The sequence below is a fragment of the Anolis carolinensis genome, chromosome 2, assembly GCF_035594765.1.
Source record: "Anolis carolinensis isolate JA03-04 chromosome 2, rAnoCar3.1.pri, whole genome shotgun sequence".
NCBI classification, from domain to species: Eukaryota; Metazoa; Chordata; class Lepidosauria; order Squamata; family Dactyloidae; genus Anolis; species Anolis carolinensis.
Genome location: NC_085842.1, coordinates 200559476 through 200583016, shown reverse-complemented (window position 1 = coordinate 200583016; position 23541 = coordinate 200559476). Strand labels below are relative to the sequence as shown.

Below are 23541 nucleotides of genomic sequence, written 5' to 3'. Positions count from 1 at the left end.
TGACAGAGTTCCTGATGGTTCTTGTCTGCACTACACACCTGTGTCCTTGTAAACAATAACGAATGTAAAAGTAGCTTGCAAGAAACATGCTACTGATTAATAATTTTTTAATGCTTGTCCTTCCCTTAACAAAATAAAATTGTATTTGTTTCTGTTCTAGAATACACATAACACAATATTAATACTGAAATTGACATGGTTGAATAACATCTCCTTGTCCAGAAAAATATAATGTATGGGACGGTGTTGCTCTCATTGAATATCATGGATGAACTGGAGCCCCTGGTGGCACAGTGGGTTAAACCCTTGTGCCAGTAGGGTTGCTGACTGAAAGGTTGGCAGTTCGAATCCAGAGAGTGGGGTGAGCTCCTATCTGTTAGCCCTAGCTCCCCATGCAGGGTCATGAGAGAAGCCTCCCACAGGATGGTAAAACATGAAACATCCAGGTGTCAGAGACAGAACGCCACCAAAATAAGATTCAACACAGTTTATTAAAGTTACAGAACCAAAAACGCCCGTAAAAGACAAAGGGCTAGGCAAACACTTGCCTTCAGAGAAAAAGAAACTAAAAAACGTTTCAAAAGATAAACCGGATTAAACTGGAGTTTAATCCGGGTTGAACCAAAAATGCTTAATTCAGCCTGGCACTTTAAACAAACAAAAGCTGGTAAACAAGATTCAAAGAAACACAAATAACTGGCAGCAGATTCCTCTCTGCTACCCAAAAGCTGTGGTTGAGTAACTAAGATGTTACTCCTCCGAGCAGCGAGCGAACTCCGGGTTCAAACACATCAATCAGGGCAGCAGCGGTCAGCGGGGTCTCAATCCGGTCCGAGGTCGATAGCCAGGTACAGATGTCTTCAGTTCACCAGTTCCACCGATAGCCACAGAAAGGATAGTCCGAGGTCGTAGTCAGTCAGTCAGTCAGTCAGTCAGTCCAGAGTAGGCAATTAGTGTCCGTCAAAAAGACGACGGAGGTCCAAGCTATTAAGATTAAACACATGTTGCACAGGAAAAGCCCACACAGTTCCTCCCGCCGTCTATGCCCAGTGTCCTTGGTAACTTACGTATTCAGCAAACGAATCACACCCGTCTTCAGGAAGTTCCCAACAAGAGCCCAAGCGTTCGTCCAGATTACCTTGCCCAACGCAATTAGCCCTGGATTCTAAACCCCATTTTATGCCAGTTACAACTCCTCATTGCTGTCAGCTGTTACCCTAATTCCAGGTGCCTCATCATCATCATCCTCATCAGAGCTAAAACACCTTTGACTACGCCCCACAGCATCCCCAGCTGTGGATCCCGTTCCATCCCTCCAGCTTGTCCACGGGTCTAATCCTGCAACCTGCCAGTCGCCTCCCACACTATCATTGCCAGTGGCACCCAGATCCTCTCTCACACGAGTCCATTCCATATCATCCTCCTCAGAGCTAACCATCTCTTCCTCCATTCCTTCGGTAAAACCCTCAAAGGAGTCTTCGTCAGTTGGTTCTGCAAATAAGTCCCGCAGCCGTTTCCTTTCTCGCTCCTCAAGAGAGTCTGACTCCCGAGGAGTCTTACGACCACGTCTCCCAGTATCGGAGCCATAAGGCTCAACCATAACACCAGGTGTCCCCTGGGCAACATCCTTGCTGATGGCCAGTTCTCTCACACCAGAAGTGACTTGCAATTTCTCAAGTCACTCCTGACACGAAAAAAATGGATGAACTGGACATTAATGGCTTATGCTGTTCAAGAACATATACTTTGCCAGTCATAAATTCATGTGTTCAGTTCATAAATGAATTGATAAAATAGGCTTCCTGTATGTATTTACTGATTCGGATTTTAGCTACTGCAGCTGACTTCTTTAGGACAAATGAAACCGAGTGGTCTAAATTTCTCAGTAATTAATATCTTGTTGAACTGTTCTCCGTAAATCCCACTTGTTAACTTCTGTGAGTTTGGTAGTGATTCCTTTACCACCTGTGTGTATACCTGAATGCATATAATCACTGCTCAGTATTGTTTGTACTTAATTGTATAGCATATGAAACATTTTATTATATCACTGACAAATGATACTTCAACCACTTTCATGGGTTCAGACACCTGGCCTAGAGTATCAATTCTAAGGAAGTGTTTAAGTGGTTTCTGTTGATGCATGAGAAAAGACTAAAAGTTAGGGGTGAAGGGCAATAGCGTTTTTACATTTTACTTCTTACAATTCATTTGGAAAGATTCAAAGAAAGGTTCAACTTAATGAATAGAAAGGACATCAATTTGTATTTAATATTCAGACTGTGGTGTAGTCATGTAGTTTTGAGCATGTCCAGTTTTTATTTGAACTGAAACGTATTGGTCTCCCACCCACAATCTTATGAAGCTCTTTCTGCTGTGTCAGAAGCTGTTTTTTAGGCTGTGTCAATTTGGACAAGTAGATACTGCCATGAAATGGTTCAGAAACTCTTCTTTTGCATGTATATATCACAGCTTAGAACAAAAATGCATTTTGAATTCTGACTTGCAGAGGAGAATCATTAGATATGGGAAGCATATGAGAATGTAGATCCAAATCAAAAACCCATTGGTGTAAGTAGTCCCCATGTCTGTTGGTTTATTTTGTGTTTCCAAGAAAATAAAAAGAGAAATCAGAAAAATCAGAAAATGATTTAATTACAAAATCTTAATTTTGTGATCTTAATAATTAACTGCTTTAAACAGCAAGGGTTTCTGCTTCAAGCTATAAATAAGAACTTGTTCAGACTCTGGGGTACGATTGGGTTTTTCTATAATCTCTACCCCAGTTCCTGTATATTTATTTTTTCCCCTTTTCTTCTGAAAGGTGAGCAACCTGAAGAAAATATTAAAAGGAATTTTGGACTATAACCACGAGGTAATGGCTTTTATTTATGAATATAATCTGTCTGATTCAACTTCATCATACCTTTCATTGTGCAATTTGTGTAATATGAACACGGTACAACAAGCTGATTTATAAAGGTTTTGGATACTCTTTTTAATAATTTAGAAATATATAGAAAAGGAATATTTCTCCATTGTTTATAAAGTCCTGCCAAGCTTTATTAGCAGCCTCTTCTATTTTTAATAAGCAATAGATGCTTCATTCATGACATAATTTCTTTATCATATCAATTTCATGTATAGTCTTAACACTCTGGAAAGGCGTTTGATAACAAATATATGACTTTAGTCAGTTTGCTTTGGAGAGAAGTGTGGCAAGGATCCAATAATGTACATCTGCATTATTTTTAGGGGTTGGGATTCCAAGAAGAGAGGGGATGGATGATTCCACATTTCGCTGGGATCATTCATCCCCTCTCCTCTTATTATCCCCAACCCCTAAAAATAATGCATACTAATATTGATTTATCCAAATTGAAGTACCTTTGGCTTTCCAAATGAGCCTTCAGAAACCACAAACGACATGGAAACCATAATCTACCTCTAAATTTTGATTGCATATTCAAATGTAATCAGTTTCATATTAACACTATGATAGCAGATTGTTGTGCTTGTTAGTGGTCCCCTTTTTTAACCTTGAAAGAAATCACTTTTTGTTAGAAGATTATGCATAAATGGTGTCTTCACTAAAAGGATCCTGTTTGTTCATGTGTCGTATACAAAATATTTTGGCTTCAACCAAATTCTAGTGGCTCCTTTGTAAAGAAGCATCTGAGCTGAGACTGAACTAGCCAGTTCAGTGGGCTTGAATGGACATTATGGCATGGCTGTGGAATAAAGCAATATTGATTCATGGGTTCAAAGAAAAGCTTGTCTATGTCATCTGAAGTCTTTAGCTGACAGCTAAAGATCTGAAGGCAAAACGAGGACATGGCAGTAATGATTTGTGTACTGCTTACCTCAATGAGAGAGAAAGGAGAAGGATCAGAAGTCAACTCCCAGCTGAAAGATATATGTGCAGAATAAAATGTCCAGGCATGTTCCAGGGAAGGATGTCTTTAATCTGCTTCTGTGCCAAGGCATGATGGAGCAAAGTCTGCCTCTTCCGTTCTTCCTCCAAGGCCAAAATAATGACATTTTGGGGATAGAGCCCGCAGTAGCACATTGGGTTAAACTGCTGAGCTGCTGAACTTGCTGACCAAAAGGTCAGTGGTTCAAATCTGGGGAGCGGGGTGAGCTCCCGCTCTTCGCCATAACTTCTGTCAACCTAGCAGTTCGAAAACATGCAAATGTGAGTAGATCAACAGCTCCCACTCTGGCGGGAAGGTAACGGCACTTCATGCAGTCATGCCAGCCACATGATCTTGGAAAATGCAGAATGCAAAAATAGCTGCATTTTTGGATTGACTATATTTTGCTATATGCAGATTTTGGGGCAACAAATAAATGATTTCATCCTTCCTGATGTCAACTTGATTGGGGAACACTCAGATGCTGCTGAGCTTGGAAGAATGCTTCAGCTTATTTTGGGATGTGCTGTAAACTGCGAACAAAAACAAGGTAAACATAACTTTAATTTTAAAGATTCATAATTCAAACTGCATAAATATAATACTGAGGCCATGCCAACATGAGTACATACAACATTGCTTTTCTGGGGTCTTGATTGAGTATATTATTTGAGAAGGCCCATGTGGTCTCTTCTACCTCTATGATTCTATGAAAATGAGTAAGATCATTGTGGAATGATGGAGTGCTTTAAAACGATAGCGTACTACAGATGTACATTTCACATTATTGACTGTTTTAGTGTGAGTGATTTTTTTGCTATTTTCATGTCTTACTATTTTCATATCTTACTGCAAAAAACACCTCCACAAAAAGGAAAATCAGCCTGTTTGCAAACCTTGCAAATGTTGATTTATTATCAGTACATGTTTGATTTTGTATTTACCTATTTGTATATATCTAGGGTCACATAAAGAATTATCGGAGGCAAAGGGGTTGCAAGTGGAAAATATTTAAGAAATCCTAGACTAGAGGTCCTGATTTGTTGTCTAGATGTGATGAGAGATTAGATGTGGATAACTAAACTTAGACTCAAGATAGACAAAATGGTAGGCTCTTAGTAGAAAAAACTATGTTTGGGAGTACAGTCTGCTCTGAAGTTCAGTCTCCTCTGAAGGATCGCTCAACTTGCAGGTGCTTTGGAAATAACTCTGCACATAGATGATTGAAATGACAGTATTTTGCCCAAATTCATTTAACACGTGAGCAGTGTCCCCACCTTTACAAGTGACCAGTGTCATGATCGCATCATACTTAGACTACCATAGCATATATTCAGGGACAGAAAGTGTAAAGCATGGCATCCAAACTTTTGTCTGGTGTGCATCTTACAGACTATGTAGTGTTAGGCTTGGTATCGCTTTAAGTTTCTAATCTGAGATCAAAGTGCTGCTTTTCCCTTCTGTAAAGCCCAAATGCTGTAAGGGCAGATTAACAGAGAGTTCAACTTCTCTGATATGAACATTCCTCTCTGCATACCACTGATTGTAGAAGTGAGGCTAGTGGAGACCCTACTCAAAGCTTTTTCTGTGACAAAAGGAAATTGTGGAACTTCCTTGTTTGGAAGGATAGACTGACTCCCCCCACTATTGGTTTTGATCAGAAAGAGCAAAGGGAAAAGATTGCCCAGCACATATTCTCCTTTAATTCTATTTGGCCATTTTAGGCTGTAAAATACTTTGGAGGGCTTTTTCACACATTTTTGTGTACTATCTAATTTGCCTCTGAGATTTAGATTTTTTTAAAGAGTGTTAAATATTTGTTCGAATAAATTTTCCTTCATGCTTTTTGATCAAGAAGGAACATTTAAATGGCTTACATAATTGGCCTGTTTCTATATTCTGTGATCCTATATCCTTGATCTGAAATATCATTGCTTTTTTCCCCAGCTTCACTCTCTGCCCACATTTCTTTTTAGACAATTGTGACTGACACTATGTCTGTCATGTCATTAACTTCCTCCTGTATTGTGCGTGGGTGGTCCATTGACTATTATTTACTTATTATTGTATTATTACTCATCCATCCCAGAATGCAGAACTTCTCACTTTCAAAGAGCCAAGGTGAAGATGTAGACAGAAAGCATTGTACTAAATAAGTATCAGAATAATAAAGTGTTTTATAGGGTACACCTGCTGTTTCAATTAGTTTTCCATTATAGAAAATATTTCTAGCCACTTGACATATCTTATCCTACCATATGTGGGACAGTTTAATACTACAGAATTGTGTTTGTTCCTGAATTCTCACAAGATTAGAGGTACAAAATAAACATTTATGACATTGTCATATCAAGAGTTTTAAACAGTATTCCTAAGTCTTAGTCATGGTCAGTTATTTCTTCATAGACAAAAAAAAAAAAGCAAACAAACAAAAATCTCCAAACCCTTGTGGTGATAAAAATTATTCAAACAAACATATTGCATTTAGTCATTAAATTAATTTTAATTTTTGGGCTCTACAGTATAATAGGTTGGGGCAAAAATATTTGCAGATTTGTGGGCTGAGAAACTGCACAGAAAAACTGGTGAAAGTGCTTAAAGGAAAATAACCCCCACACCCTTTTCAAAGGAAAGAGAACTGCAAGTACATAATCACTTGATCCCATGGAAGAAAGATCCATTGATGAAGTTGATGTTATGGGACAGAAGGAATTAGTGTAGACATTCATTATTTTAGTGTAGGAATTAGTGTAGACATTCACTATTTCCAAAGATATCCTTTGGAAATATCCAGGAAAGAAACAATGCTACAAACCTTGACTGGCTCCTCATGGAGAGTATTGTTTATCACATAATCTGTGAAACAAATAGAGAAGAAGGACATACCGTATATTCAGGTTCTGTAACAAAAGGAATCCTATCAAAGTGTGGCAATCCCTTGACTCACCCAGCTGAAGGTGTACCTTGGCCTCTTGTTTGTAGTGTTTCATGTAAAACGTGTTGGAGGAGTGTGACATCCAGTCTCAATTCAGAAGTGAGTAAAGTGTGTGAAGAGACTTTGTGCACGCACAAGAGTCTTGAGGTTAGACAACAAGGAAACAATAGCACGTTTCTGAATAGCTGGCTGTTTTCTGGACATTGGACTGTGTTTGTTGAGCAACTCTAAACAGGATACATACATTGATGAACAGCTAATAGAATTCAGAAACAAATATTCAGGCCAGTAATTATGCCAAGCAAATCAGTAAGGTGTAGTGTAAAGGTATGATGGTTCTGTAGTGCTAAGATATCATACGTTCTCATGGGAGACATTTACTGCTTCAGTCTTTTAACATAAGCTATACTCAAATAAAGTTTCCCATTGAACTGAATAAAGTACTGTAGAGCCATCTTCTATCTGTAATTGGTCAGACTGATTTTACAACAGAGTACTTCCAGCTGGGAGCCTCCGGTGGCGCAGCGGATTAAACTGCTGAGCTGCAGAACTTGCTGACTGAAAAGTCAGCGGTTCAAATCCGGGGAGCAGGGTGAGCTCCCAGTTTTAGCCCCAGCTTCTGCCAATGTAGCAGTTTGAAAACATGCAAATGTGAGTAGATCAATAGGTACCAGCTCTGGCAGGAAAGTAATGGCACTCCATGCGGTCATGCCAGCCACATGACCTAGGAGGTGTCTATGGACAACTACTGCTCTTCGGCTTAGAAATGGAGATGAGCACCAACCCCCAGAGTCGGACACAAATAGACTTAATGTCAGGGGAAAACCTTTTCCTACCCTTACTTCCAGAACTAGTCCTTTAAATCATGCCAGCACCGCTACTGTAGTTAAGGGAATGTGAAAGTGGTGGTTTAAAACAAATTTCAGTTTTCTTAGCATTTAAATTTTACTGAGAAAGTGTTAATTTCAGTCAAAGTGGCTGGAAATCTCTCAAAATTAAGCAGCATTTATCTCACACTCCTGTATTTGATGGTATGTATTTTTCAAGCTAGTACTATGTCACAGGTGTGCAAAAAACAAATCCCCTTTACATAACATTTGGCTCATTTACAGTTAGAAAGAAAAGTCTACCTTTACTATTTAAAATTAATCTTTTCCTACTTTGGGAAGTTTGGGACTGTTGTGAATGATGCTTATGAATGATTGCATGCTAAAATGTCTTACAGAGTATATCCAGACCATCATGATGATGGAGGAGTCTGTACAACATGTTGTCATGACAGCCATTCAGGAGGTAAGGAATTGGAGAAAGACATATTGAAGATGTACAGCATTCATTGCAATTGCCTCTTTCAGTTTAGCAGAAAGAAGCCATTCTCAGAAAATATGATATTTGATGTTCTTACGATATTTTGTTGTTCTCTTGCTAGGCAAAATTAAATGTAAGGCAGAGATTTAATCAAATGTTCCACTTTTCTTTAAATCTAGAAGATTAAAACTTCTAGATCTGACACTAGGTTCCCTTTTTGTCTTTCCTTCCCTGTGATTTCCACAAGACTTCAGGATTATTGCTTAGAAGTAGAGGGAGTTGATTACAGACTTTTAATTCCATTAAAGACTGGGAAGGCTGATTTTGTCTGCAATATTTTACATACTTACACAGAAATGAACCCTATTGAACTCAGTGGGAAATAGAATGAGTAATTAATAATGCAATGATGATTATACTGTTTCATTGAAATGAGTAGGAAACTAGAATCCCAGTATAAACAAAGTTGAGCACTTTTAATTTCCAGTAATTTAAATACAAGATTAAATATATGCTTAAATGTCTATTATTGATTAATAGGACTAAAAAGTGCTCAAGTTTGGCTACCCAGCTTTCCCAAAGTTTAACAGCCTAATACGTGGATTCTGTTGAGATGGAATAGGAGAGACGTTACTAAGTGGCATGAAACTGTTAATGTCCTGTTAGGACAACTGTCAGACACATTTGAGGGGGGAAAACACACATTTTAGGCCTTAATTTGGATCCTGACTTTGCTGGTATGTTAACTGAAGCTTTCTTTGAATCCTCATGGTTTAAATTGAAATTTAGGAGAGATTGGAAGCACAATTCCATTTGTCATTTCATTGCACTGTATTGGTAGTTCCTGTATAGCTGGTATCATGATTTTTTGGTTACTGCTGCACAGACCTTACTAGGAAGGCCTGGAAGAGCAGAGGTGTCACATAGCTCTCTATAGCAGGAATTAGCAAAGGTTAGGGTTAAGGGGCTGCATTGATCTCCCAGGGGACCTTCACAGGTTTCATCGGTTTCTCCCTCCTTGTGTTGGGCTTGATCCAGCCTGGACCATTGTAGATTCAGGAAGGGGTTTTTCCCCAACAGAAATTGAAATAAGAATTGCCTTTTGGGTCTCTTTTTAAAAGGCTTTCCCTGGTCTCAGAAAAGTAAGAACATGATTCAAGGCCCCCACTTTTTCCTTCTGAGAGATACCCGAGGCCACAAAAACAGCTATGGGGTACTTGCAGTCCACACTTTTCACACCTGTAAGAATGACAATAGCATCCAGCAACGTCCTTTCCCAACATTCTTTAATGTCTATTCGCAAATAAATTCTAATGTGAAAAGATCCTTTGCAATACTATTCAAAATACTACTGTTTACAGGTTGCTCCTCTGCTTATTGCTGCTTCTTGATCCAGACCAAGGAATTACATAGCCTTTGATGTTTTTTTCTCTTTGTATGTCTAAATTAACCAAGCTGAATCTTTTTTCTTTTGGAGGAGGATTTAATTGCTAATTTCATTTCTTTTCCCCCTCAGTATTATTTTGCAATTGAAACATGAAAGAAATTATGAGGAAAAGCTTAGCAATTAACTGTAAAAGTCTGAAAAAATAACTAAAAAGTGATCCAGATAAACCAGGTTAATTTATGCATGAGTCAATGTTAAGTACTTAACACCTAACAAAATTAGAATCATCTTCTTGTCTGAATAGATTGGCAAAAGATGAAAGCTTAATCTGTCCCAGAAAAACCTAAAAGAAGCACCTATGTACTCTTCTCTCTCTGCCATGGCATCAATTCTGGCTTTTTTTAATGTTTGGGAGGGAAAATGGTGACAATGGCGGCTCTTTGGCACTTTCCCTGAAATGAACTCTGGGAGAGTAGAGGGGATTGGTGCGTCTTTTATTTATTTTATTATTTATTTACAGTATTTATACCCTGCCCTTCTCACCAAGAAGGGGACTCAGAGCGGCCATACAAAAGGCAACAATGCTATATCAACAGCAAATATTTAAAAAAACCATATACATTAAATCATGAATTTAAAACCATATAGAGATTTAAAATTTTATTAAAATGTAATCTGAGATCATAGTCAAAAAGTAATTCCAGGTGTTATAATACATTTTCCATCTTCACTTACTGCACTGCACTATTGTCTGAAGGCTTGGTCCCAGAGCTGTTTTTACTTGCTTTCTGAAAGTCTGGAGGGAGGGAGCTGACCTGATTTTGCTGGGGAGGGAGTTCCATAGCTGAGAGGCCACCACTGAGAAGGCCCTGTCCCTTGTCCCTACCAACCGAATCTGCAAAGGAGGCGGGACTGAGAGCAGGGCCTCCCCAGATGATCTTAACCTTCGAGTTGGTACATTGAGAGAGATGTGTTTGGACAGGTAAGCTGGGCCAGAACCGTTTAGAACTTTATAGGCAAAAGCTAGCACTTTGAATTGTGTTCGGTAGAAAACTTACAGCTGGTAGAGCTGACGTAACAGGCGGGCTGTATGCTCCGGGACAGAATAACCTCTTACCTTTTACCATTCTGCTCAAAAAAGAGGATAATTCCTTTTCTTGATAAAAGTTAATAGACTTTTTTTTTAACAAAGGAACCATCCCATTATTTTGTAATAGTTGTAACTGCATTGGCGCTTTCCACAAAATAACCCTCGATTTATCCATGGGCCATATCACAATCCATAATTTTGACCCAAAACCTGCCCTTGATGTGAGATCAACTTATATATGAATATATACATGAATATATACATGCAAATAATCATGAAAAGAAATACTAGTGAAGTGACATTGACGTAACTCACATAGGCTTCGTTATCATTTTTTTCACTTTATAACATCAGGAATCAAGCTAAAGATTATACTTGCAAAAAGGGAAGTAGACAACTGAACTGCATAAAGCCCCAAAGGGTATGGTAGCTCTTTGCCTGTCCATATGATGGAGAATGAATATACATTTTCATTTTTTGGGGGGTGGGGATCACAAATGAGGCCCACAACCCACAAATTGATAGAATTAGAGTTGGAAGGCTCTCAAAGGCCTTTGAGCTCAATGTCCTGACAATACAGGAATCTACTGAAATCACGTGATATTATTATGCAGAGAATGACAAAATATAACATTGCCTTAACGGGCATTCTCAGTAGAAATTGAATGAGCAAAAGATGGCAGTCCTAGAAAAAAGGGGTATAATGTGGAAACACTTTTAGGGCTGTGAAACTATTCTTGCTATTGCAGAGAGCATTTTTGAATAATGACTCAGTAAGAAACTTCACTGACTCCTTGGCTTTTTTCAGCATAAGGGCGAGGCACATAATTGGGTGAAGGAAAACCAGTGCTTTGTGTGTTTCATGCTGTTCTCTTATAGCAGAACGTGAAGGAAGCAATCTAAAATGCATTTGGTGATGGAAAAAGTGAAAGTGCTTTTTAGTATTTTGCTTTTAAAGTACCGTCCTACCATTTTGTGTTGAAGGATGTCATTCTCAGCTATACAATTTAAAAAGTGAAAATGCCGTGGGAACTAGGAAGTTAGAAAATACTTCTTGAGGGAAATGAAGCAGGCAGAAACGATTACAGTTTTCAGCAGTGCAGTGAACCTCAAAAGAAGCTGTGAAAAGTACTTATTCAATCATATACTTAAAAATACCAGAAGGTGAGGGGGGAGGGAATCATTGTTTGGAATAAAAAGAATCAGCATTATGAAACTCATGAAGCATAACATATTTTAAATTTGCTTCTGTTATATAGTCTAGTAGTGAACAATGTAAACGGTCTTGGGTCCAATGCAAGCAGAAAGGTAGGATATAAATTAAAGAAAGAAAGAGCAGCCATAGATTATCCACGAGGGATTATTTCATCCCACTCCTTCCATCATTGACTGGACTAAAATATAGGTTTAATATAGCTGTCTATTAAAATATTGCAAAATACCTTTTAAAGATAATCACACTAAGATCACTGGATGTGTTTAGAGGTATGATGTTCTTTAGGGAAAAGAAACAAATATACACTGTCAATCATATCATTGGTTCCCTCCTTTCCAATTCGTTTTGAGATACCCATTTGAATAAGAAAATTTGAAAGGACTAATGATAGAAACCATCTGAGTCTGCTTTAGCAGTTGTTCATATACCCTTGGATTAATATACACACAAGACTGGACAGTAAATGTTATTATTTTAGGATTAGCCACTCTTTGAGTTCTGTTTTCATATGCAAAATCAAGCACAAAAGATGTCTGGGCATTTTACACAATGTCTGAGCAGAATTTCACATTTTCCTGGCGGCCTTTGTCTTTCATGTTATTTTTCATGATCAGAGTCATTTTAAAAAAATATTTGTACCATCACATCTGTGCACCCATTCACCAATATATGTTATAAGTTACCTACTTGTGTTTTGCTAACAGAACCTGACAACCTGATTATCCAAAGGTTTAGAAATGTGTCCAATTTAGAAATGTGTCTAATTTAGGATCTTGTCTCCTAAGGTTCTATTCAGCTTTGTTCAGCACACTACATAAAATTGGGACTGTGACTTAGTACATATAGTTTATACACATATACACAATTTTGAACATTCTGTATCCAAAGAAGGATATATATGTGTCTGGAAAATATGCAGAGTTAGTTTAGGGACTAAATAGTGACATGAAATATAAGATGTTGTGAGTTCATAGCATTAACAACAACAGAGGTGTCACCCCTGTCCACTTTTCTCAACTCTCCAAAAATTTATGCAAAGAGTTACTGTACTGTGGAACCAACTAGGAAATGTAAATTACTTTTTTGGTTGATTATTTCTTTTGTATACGTGATTTTGCCCTAAGATTCCTTGTATTTTAGATTGCCCTGTTTCGTTAACGAATACAAATAAACCTTTTGCTTTCTCTAATCCAGTGTAATCTAATTGCAGTTGATGAGTAAAGAATCTCCAGTCACTGCTGGAAATGATGCTTACGTTGATCTTGATCGTCAGGTATCTAACACCAGATGTTTCTTCTTCCTTTCATTAGTGAAGCTCAATGTACCATTTTCCTAGACAGTTGTAATAGAACTATATCTTTTTTTTCTTTGCATTTTCACATTCATATCTGTTAAGATCTTTTGGGAAATTTCAGTATAAGCAGCAAATAGATCTGTACTACTGTCAGCCCTCCACATTTTCTGAGGTTGCGGGCGCATCACCCCCACAAAATTAGCTACACTGTAAAACATTTTAAAATCTTTTTTTTTAATCTGAGAAAACATTTATCTCGGAATCTTTAGATTGTCTATGGTAAATGACCAGAAAATCTCATGGGAGGACCTTGTGATTTCTAGAGATAACATTTTAACCTAATCCACAAAAGCCGAACCTGCAAATGTGGTTGGCCAACTATAAAATGTAAAATATAAAAGGTTCAGAGATGTTGCCATTAAAGAGTAAATTCAGCAGAATATCACACCATTTTAGCAACCTTTTAGTGCTTTAAACCTGATTTCCAAAGATGTGACCAAGGTGAAGCCTTCTTCTACAGCATGTACTGCTTTTTCAGTGCTAAAAAAAATAAAAGGGTGGAAATGCAGGGGGTTATTTAATTTAAGAAGCAATGTTTCTGATACTGATCCAGTCAAATTTCTGACTTCACCTATTGCACATTTTCCCTTCTCTCCCTGCTGAACAAACAGGTTGGCTCTGTCAAAAGCTATTAACGCCGTACACTAGCAAGCTACAACAAGTGTGTAACTCATAAAATGCGTGTAAACATACACTTGCTTGTTATAAAGAAAGGAAGCTTATGCTGCATAATTAAGATGTTCACATAGAATATATCTAGGCTACAGATTTTGGTTACTATTTTAGTCCTTTAATTATGGAATAAACTTCTCCCAACTACAAAAATTATTTGATATTTGAAAAGAAATGGGGCACTTGTATCTGGATATTGTATGCTCCTTCCTCTGAGTGAAAGAAATAAACCAAATCAGTTAAAACATGGGAGCAATGGAGCTACCTTGAAATTGTAATTTGTGTTTCCAAATGTTCTAGGCCATCACACATAGCAGCACTCATTCTGACTGTGATTATCCATTCTCCAATCTTTTTTTACTAATTTCGTACACGTATTGATGGAAAGGGTATGACCATCATAACTACAATAAATGTTATTCCCTTATAAGAATACATATATGTTAAGATACACTGGGGAGAAAGAAATAGCTTGGTAGTAGACAATATTATTTTCATGCATGGGATCCCAGCTTTAGATGTCTCTTGGTAAAAAGAGATCAGGTACCATGCTTTTGATAGGAGAATCACTTTTCTAAAACACTGTAGAATTGCTACTGTTCGAGGAAATCTCGTTCAGATAGATAGATAAATAATACAACTTGGAAGAAAGCAGTTGCTTTTTCCCCTAAATATAATCAGCATAGTAATATTCTCAGTAGGAATAGAACCACAGAGCTTGGCAGGTTTTACCTTTGTTGTGTTTCCTTGTGTTTCATTTCCCAGTTGTTTGTGTTGTATGCCAAAAAAAACCAACAACAGTTGAAATGGACACAGTTCATCCCTTGCATTCATAAAGAAAAGTGGTTTTGCAAAGTTAAAAATGTGCAAAATATTATTTCTGGTATTTATAGTTTTGGGGGCTCATTGTGTTTTATGTTAGCTATTTGTTTTTAGATTGCATTTGTGTTTGCGCCATGGCAGTAGATCTTACAGCTATGTGCTTTAATTTTTTTTAAAGTCATTCGATTATGGGCAATGTATGCTCCTGATGGTGTCATACATTTCTTTTCAATTCTTGTCAGCACCCAAGAGGCAAATGCTATGTCTCTTTGGGACTGGGAGATTTTGCAGATAAATTGTCAGAGTTAACTTTGGCTGCATGTACAGTTCCTTTCAAATGCATGAATGATTCCTTTGGATCGTAGCCATAGAGAAATGGATCATTATGTGATTTTAGTAAATGAAAATGTATTATATTTAAAAACACAGTTGAAGAAAACGACAGAAGAATTAAATGAAGCATTATCAACCAAAGAAGAAATTGCTCAGAGATGCCATGAACTGGATATGCAGGTAAGAAGACTATTATACAGCAAACGATTTGCAACTTGGCATTCTGAATCTGTATATAGAATTTAATCGTTACTACCAAGTAAACATACATATCAATGTAGTCTAGGAAATTTATAATGGAGGAAGCTACTAAGATCTAATCATTCATATCCCTGACTGTATATACGTATATCTGGTTTGTTATAAATGTTACAAGAATGTATGTTTTTGTTATTGTTGTAAATCATTACATTCCTTATATGTAAATAAATAGGTAAAACACCACTTCTGTTACACAGCAGTTGCAGAAACCCAGTTTGAATCAGGTTCTGTTTCTCCCCATGCCATAATTTTAATAAAACATTATACGCATATATACATACACAGTTAGTTGTTATTTGGCTTGTGAAGAAAGCTGGCATAAGCAGAGATGCATTTTAATATAAGTCGTAGTTTGTGAGCTGCTGCTTCATTCTTTTTAGTTTTATGATGCCTGTTTACTTTCTCAGGTGCCCATTCAATTGTTGTTGAATTTTGATAACAGGTTGCTGCATTGCAAGAGGAGAAGAGTAGTTTGCTAGCAGAGAACCAGGTTTTGATGGAACGCTTGAATCAGTCTGATTCCATAGAAGATCCCAACAGCCCAGCTGGACGGAGGCATCTGCAGCTACAGTCACAATTAGAACAGCTCCAAGAGGAAACTTTTAGGTAAGAGTTCTGTGAAGATGCTAATCCTAATCCTGCTGGTGTCACTGTTTCCTATTCATACTTAGTTCATTTCTGTTGATCATTAAAATTAGTTAGATCTGTCTGTATCATAAAAATAGGAGATATAACTCTGGTGAACAATTTCCAGGGATTGAGTGATCAACATTGGCTCTCTGTGTAGATTTGTAGAATTGTACCCTACTGTCATGCATATGGTCCCAAATGGCCTCTCATGGCCTCCTAAGCCAAAAGAGACCATAGAGGCAAAATAAAATGTGAAATTACTCCCACATCCCCTTAATTTTTTAAAATGAATAATCTTTGGGAATCTGGAGGGTTTTTTTTTGAGAGAATCTGTTTATATTCTATCCATGCATTCACCTACCCACCACTTTATTTATATTGCCACTTTCTCCCAGGCTGTGATCCAAGGCAGCATGAAAAAAGACAAATACAATAAAAGATAAAATTAAGAAAATAGAAATCAAGGTTGAAACAGTATTAAATAACAACAGAATTAAGACCAATTAAAATCTCATTTAAGATAGATTAAAAGTAGTAAAGCAATTGGTGTTCCACATAATTAGTCAGTATCAAACCCTGAGACAGCCGTGTCACAAACTGTTTTGGATTTTGATCACACTCGTTCAAGGGTTGTTTTTTTTTGTCTTTTGTTATAAAACACACAGTGTGTTCTGTTTTCAATACTTTAAAATATGTAGTAGAGAATTAAGATTTGTGATTCTTTGTGGGAAGTGACTATTTTTGTTTAGTCTGTTCTGGCATTCTCTTGTAGACTAGAAGCAGCAAAGGATGATTATCGAATTCGTTGTGAAGAGCTTGAAAAAGAAATTGTAGAATTGCGGCAACAAAATGAAGAATTAACAAATCTGGCTGAAGAAGCCCAATCTCTAAAAGATGAAATGGATGTACTAAGGTAAATAAGTTGATTCTTTACAATGTTTACCTTTCATTTCTCATGCATATTTCATTTTTGTCTTGCAATTGATGTAGTTCTGTCCTTTTTCTGTTGCAGTATCACAAAACATCTGTTAAATTACTAAGGAAGATTTTTATAAGGATAATTTTTCTACTAACTAAATTGTTAACTGGAAAGCAGTTTTACCATTTTGAACATCATGTTTATGTTATCTTATAGCACTTTCTCCCTTATGATACATTTCAGCTTGCTGTTTCTGTCTCTTATTTTCATGGTATAAAATGAGAGGTGGATGTCATTTTATAAACTGTAACAATTCACTGCAAATTTGTAGTGTGTACCTTTCCTGCAAAAGTAAATCCAGAAACCTTCAGTTTCTGAAATATTGTGTAAGAGGAGGAGAAGATAATTTGCCTAGAAAAATATGACCACCCCCCCCAACACCCTAGTAGTAACAGTTCCTCAAATGGTGCTCCAAAGCTTCACGATGTGCCTTTAATTTCTAGTTTGCGTCCTTGCTACAACATGCCTATGCAGCAACAGTGTTGGATTTAGTTTAATTAAAGTATTGTGTTAGAGGCAGATTTATAGAGCAAGCTTGGGTATAGTTCTATCAGGGCATTTGAGTTTGATTACATTATGTAACATAACTTTTTATCCAGTCTTCTAACATTTTCTTTAACCAATTGCTCTTTCTCAGCACGTAGGGCATAAATAGGAGGCTTGAGCACATCTGTTCCATTAGCAATGTATGTACAGTATAGTCTCACTTATCCAAGCCTCACTTATCCAAGTTTCTGGATTATCCAAGCCATTTTTGTAGTCAATGTTTTCAATATACTGTGATATTTTGGTGATAAATTCATAAATACAGTAATTACAACATAACATTATTGCGTATTGAACTGCTTTTTCTGTCAAATTTGTTGTAAAACATGATGTTTTGGTGTTTAATTTGTAAAATCATAACCTAATTTGATGTTTAATAGGCTTTTCCTTAATCCCTCCTTATTATCCAAGATATTCGCTTATCCAAGCTTCTGCCGGCCCGTTTAGCTTGGATAAGTGAGACTCTACTGTACTAGTAAAAGGACTAGAGCCGTGTTTTTGCATTACGGTCTCCATATCACATTTTAGCTTGTTCAGCGTATCTTATACCTGACAGCTGATCAAATATCGAAATTACACTTTGTGCTGTGATCAGGCATTGTTTTGTCATAAACTCTGTTGAGTTTTCCCATGTTAGTGTCTCCATCTTCAGTTTTGTTTTTTAGTTGACATTTTAGTTTTAGACTTCATTTCAGGATCCCTGCCTCAGGTATCTAGGCTAAATGCATACAGTAACGACACCTGCGAGGGTCCCAATTCATGATCTTGGTCTCTTTCCATCTCCTCTCTGGTAGGCAAGGGAAATTCCATTATCTGTTCTATTCCCTGCTCTATCTGAGTTTCTCCTTCTAAGATTTCAAATCTGTTAGCTGTAGGAGTAAGGTTTGTTTTACTTACATTTCCTTTCCATGCAAAACAATCTTCAATTCTTGGCTGTTTGGTGTGTTTTGGCTGAGGGAGTGAGCCTGGGCTAATGCCAAGCTGCTTCCTTCTTTTCCTTTTTCCCATTGCTCAGTTTAGAAACCTTTCATGGACTTTAATTGAGCTTTTCTCTTTAGGGTAATCTTATTGAGGTAAATTTGATAAAATAAAATATGGTTACTTAACAAAAATAAATTCTTTAAACCTGCAATCCTTAGGAACTCTCTCCCATATGTCTGCTCAGTTTTATCATATTTATTTACTGTATCGTTATGTTTTATTTAACTTACTATGTAGAGTGTAATAATCAAGTCTTATCAAGCCTTTTTGTTTGGTTTGGTATTGTGATATGGCCTAAAGCTAATCAATAAAATTCATTACTATTAACATGTAACACTATTTTTGTTCCTGGGTTATGAATTCCAAATAGGTTCTATGGCAGGCATCCTCAGAGATTGTGAGGTCTGTTGGAAACTCAGCAAGTGAGGTTTATATATCTGTGGAATATCCAGGGTGGGAGAAAGAACTCTTTGTCTGTTGGAGGCAGATGTGAATGTTGCAGTTGGCCACCTTGATTAGCATTGAATGGCCTTGCAGCTTCAAAGCCTAGCTGCTTCCTGCCTGATGGAATCCTTTGTTGGGAAGTGTTAGCTACCACTGATTGTTTCTTGTCTGGAATACCCGTTTTTTGAATGCCTCCAATGGACAAGAGTTCTTTCTCTCACCCTGGATATTCCACAGATATATAAACCTCACTTGCCAAGTTTCTAATAGACCTTACAACCTCAGAGGATGCCTGCCATAGATGTGGGCGAAACATCAGAAGAGAATGCTTCTGGAATATGGCCATGTCAACAGCCTGGAAAACTCACAAAAACCCAGTGATTATGGCCATGAAAACCTTCAACAGCACAATTGTTACATAGTGTTATAATAGTGGATCGCTGTGTATTTTAGGGGTGATTCATGGTGCCTGTATGTCTGTGTTCATGTGTGTCTGTGTGTACTAAAATAAAAATAGAACTGATGGTAAAAATACAAGTGATATGGATTAAAAAGGAAATGATTATTTTAAAATTGGTAAGTCTGTACAACTCTCTATATGTGGACAAAATAAAAGTTTTAATATGAGTAAGTAGAAAACTAAAACTATGCATCATTATAGGCGATCAGTTGTGTCCAAGTAGGGTTGTCTTTCCAAGAAAGAGTCTTGGTGGTGGGTTGGAACGACTGAATCCATATCCACTTCCCATACGGAGGTCTGTAGCTAGGGGCTTCCAGATTTCACAGTCCTGCCCCTGCCGCTGATCACCATGGGATCTTTGTTAGTTTTGGTTTGCTTGGAAGAAACCTGTATGTGAATTTGTTTTCTGTGTGGAGATCAGTGTACATCAACCAATGCATTGTCTTCACAGAAAGAAGTTCTGGTCCAATTGCATGGATACCTTGACAATTGGTGTCCTCTTATCTTTTGCAGCCTTCACAGCTGTGCAACATGCAACATGCTATAATCTGCCTGTTCTTCAATTGAAGACTTCCTCTGATCATTCTGCAATATAGAAGACAGTAAAAGTAGTAGTTGTGAGGAAAGGAGCAGGCAAGATGGTCAGTGTAGTGTAGAAAACATTGTTCATCTTGGACAGATTCCTAGTCTGCAGTCAAACTCACCAGGAAATATTTGGGACACTCATGATTCCTCAACATAAAGAATCATATGGATATAGATTTAAGAAAGATAGATAGATAAATAGATAGATAGATTCCCCTATTTCTTAGTAAAAAAAGTTTATCATACTGGTTGACATGACAGTATTAAATAACTTAAACTTTTTTACTGTCCGAAAGAACCTGGCCACACTTATTCAAGTTCTGAAAATACTTGGTTTGAATGTGAGGTGGGGAGTGTGACTCCTTACAACTCTGTGATGACTGTGATAAATATTCTGAATCTATCAAAATGTGATTGCTGAATTTCTGTAACATTCTCTCCTTCTAGGCATTCCTCTGACAAAGTGGCCAAGTTAGAAAGCCAAGTGGATTCATACAAGAAGAAGCTGGAAGATCTTGGAGATCTACGAAGGCAAGTTAAACTCCTAGAGGAGAAGAACACGATGTACATGCAAAACACTGTAAGCTTGGAAGAAGAGTTGAGGAAAGCCAATGCAGCCCGCAGCCAGCTGGAGACATATAAAAGACAGGTGAGCACAAAGATACCACTTTATCTAACATGTCTCAATGCTGTGGAATCATGAGAATTGTAGTTTGTTGAGGCACCAGCACTATTTGTCAAAGAAAGCTGAAGACCTTGTAAAACAACAACTCCATGGTATTGGGCCATGGCAGTTTAAATGATGTCAAACCATTGTAATCTAGCAATTCCTCAATAACAAAATTTTAATCTGCATTTCATCAGTGGATTGTAATTTATATTTTAACTCGGTGTATCTTGTTCAGTGTGTTTTAGTAGTGTTTTACCTCGTTTTAACTCAAGGACAGGCGGGTAATAAAATTATTGTTATTTGCAGTTCTCTCAATTTATTCATTCAGCTTTCTGGTTGCACATCATACTTTCACTTAGATGCATCTACCATTCTTCAGTGCAGATGTGCCCTGAGTGGCCATAAACTCTGAAAGTATGATGTACAAAGCTGTATGAATAAATTGTTTCTTGAAGGAATTGCAGCATTAAAATATAAGTAAAATAAAAAGACATCACAGAAAGGCAAAATCATTACAAAACTATAACCCAGGTAGATCCAAAATTCCTATTGTAAGACTAGTTGGTTGAGTTATAGTCATCCCTGTAATTATTTTAATCACTATGTGAACCTACTTTGGCTACACCTCCAGTGAGTTGGAAAGCTTTTTTAACATTTGATCTTCCACAAAGAACTTTAAACACATGTTTTACTTCATTTTTTCCAAGGTTTTAAATTGTTTTTCTGCAACATTTATTAGCTGTTTTTATTGGCATTTTGTCATGCATTCATTCATTCATTTATTCAGGCACCATCAATGTAAAAAATAGAACAAAACAGACATTCCTGTCAAATACAAAAAAATTAATTTAAAATGATAAGACACACATAATTGTCAGGGGATTTGAAACGTGATAAAAGCAGGTTGTAGTGGAAATTTTGAACAATAATTTTGCAGTCTACAATAGAGGCATGAAAATGATTCTAGGAATATGGAGAGAAATGGGAGAAAGGTCAGGGTTGAGCTATAAAGTAAAAGTCTTTAGTTGAATAAGAAATATGGAGTTAAAGGAATAAAGCTCCTGAGCAGAGCAATAGTGAGAAATGAGGGCTGAAAGATGGAGGAAAGCTAAATTTAGAAAGGCTTTAAAACAGGGGTGTCAAACTCATTTTCATTGAGGGCCATCAGTCTTATGGTTGCCTTCAAAGGGGTATTGAATCCTTACATGCGAAGAAGTAACAAAAGGAGGTGCATAAAGAAAAGAGACAAAAAACCCCTGCATAAAAACCCCAAAGAAAGAGAATGGAAGTTAACAAAAATCCCCCCATGGAATTTTTCCCTTCCCACATACCCCATCATTTCACACACACCCATCCCCTCCCCATCTACTCCTCACCACCCCTGCTTTTAATCATATTTTTGTGAGAAAATATCAATGGAACGTATTTTAAAAAAGAAAATAAAGAAACTGAGATATTAAAGACGGATTGGATCTTCCCATTCTAAATTATGAATTAAAAAGGGGCTATAGAATCCATGGGCGGAGAATCCATGTATAAAGAGGGTCAACTATAATTTTTTTACATAGTGGTTGATGCTCTTTAGTTTTTACCCAGATGTTATTGAATGACAACTCCCATCACTATTGATTATCTGCCATGTGGACTGAGGTTAATGGGAATTGCAGTCCAACAGTACTTGTGGCTCTGAGGCTAAGGAAAGGTTAAAGGACATTTTAACATCAAACATCATATCCATAAGCCTTATGTCTAAACTGAACAAACTGCACCCTTCCAGATGTTACAGTATCACAACTCCCATCAACTCTAGTCATTATGTCTAAGGATGAGGAATATAGGAGTTGTAGTCCAGCATCTGGAGGACCATGTAAAATGTCATGGCAGGCCGGATTCAGCCCATGGGCCTTGAGTTTGACATGTATGCTTTAAAAGAGAAAACCAGAAACTTACATTGGATTGTTTAAAAGGGTAGACAGCCAGTGAAAGACTTTAAAAGTGGGATGATATAAATGTAGCAGCAGAATATTGGGTAGAAACTGGGGTATTAAAATGAGTAAGTGAAACACAGGTCAACATGAGGTTACCAATAGGAACTATGATGCTACTTTTCATTCTTTTCCAGTGAAGTCAGGAATTATAGGTTATATTATAAAAAGAAACCAAATATAAGTAAATGTTGAAAGAGGAGACTTTAGACCATCTCAGGAGAATTTAAAAGAATCCTCCACTCTGTTTGCTATGGAGCCACTTCTGACTTATTTGAATGCTTGCGGGGAGGGGGGGACCATGGTGTCTGGCTCCCTTTCCCCTCTCTGAGGAATGGGCTATCCATGTGTCGTATCAAAGGTCGCAAATTTGGACCTGAAGAACTGCCCTCAACTTAAAACATGCAGTTGATTTATACACAAGCATATACAGTAAATGACTGTTGTAGCTGAATAATCTTACAGTTTATTTTCTAAACATCAGATGTAATAGAAGCTTATACAAGCTAATTGTATGAGTTGAGAAGACCTGAGGATGAATTGAGGTGAAACTGAATATATATAAGTATGAGTGGGAAGCAGCTTATAGGTTTTCAGTGTTAAGCTACTGTCTTCACTTACATGAACCTGGATACCAATATTACTGCTAGTGAGTCAACAGTCTGAATAGACATTAGATTTCATCTCAGTTTAGTAATTTTGATTAGAATGACTAATTTCACTTAATAAATAAGTGAAAATGATAAACAGTTGTGTTAAGTGGTTATATAACGGCTGACTGAAAATATATTTTTTTTTCTCGTGTTGGTGATGTGCTGATCCTGTTCTTTTAGGTAGTTGAACTTCAGAATAGATTGTCTGAAGAATCCAAGAAAGCTGACAAATTAGAATTTGAGTACAAGATGTTGAAAGAAAAAGTAGACAGTCTGCAAAAAGAAAAAGATGTACGTATGTTAGGGTTTCTTCTCT

General features: G+C 37.1%; 1 protein-coding gene across 2 annotated transcripts in view; it reads left to right on the top strand.

Annotated features, from left to right (window-relative positions):
• The window catches only part of hook3 (hook microtubule tethering protein 3), an 82551-nt gene that overhangs the window by 31666 nt on the left and 27344 nt on the right, over positions 1–23541 (top strand). For both annotated transcript variants that reach the window (XM_003226029.4, XM_062974151.1), the window contains exons 4-12: positions 2825–2875; positions 4332–4464; positions 8075–8142; positions 13061–13123; positions 15128–15211; positions 15735–15898; positions 16695–16835; positions 20365–20566; positions 23406–23516. In XM_003226029.4, the coding sequence (XP_003226077.1) occupies positions 2825–2875; positions 4332–4464; positions 8075–8142; positions 13061–13123; positions 15128–15211; positions 15735–15898; positions 16695–16835; positions 20365–20566; positions 23406–23516 (1017 nt within the window). The remainder of the gene's footprint in view (positions 1–2824; positions 2876–4331; positions 4465–8074; positions 8143–13060; positions 13124–15127; positions 15212–15734; positions 15899–16694; positions 16836–20364; positions 20567–23405; positions 23517–23541) is intronic.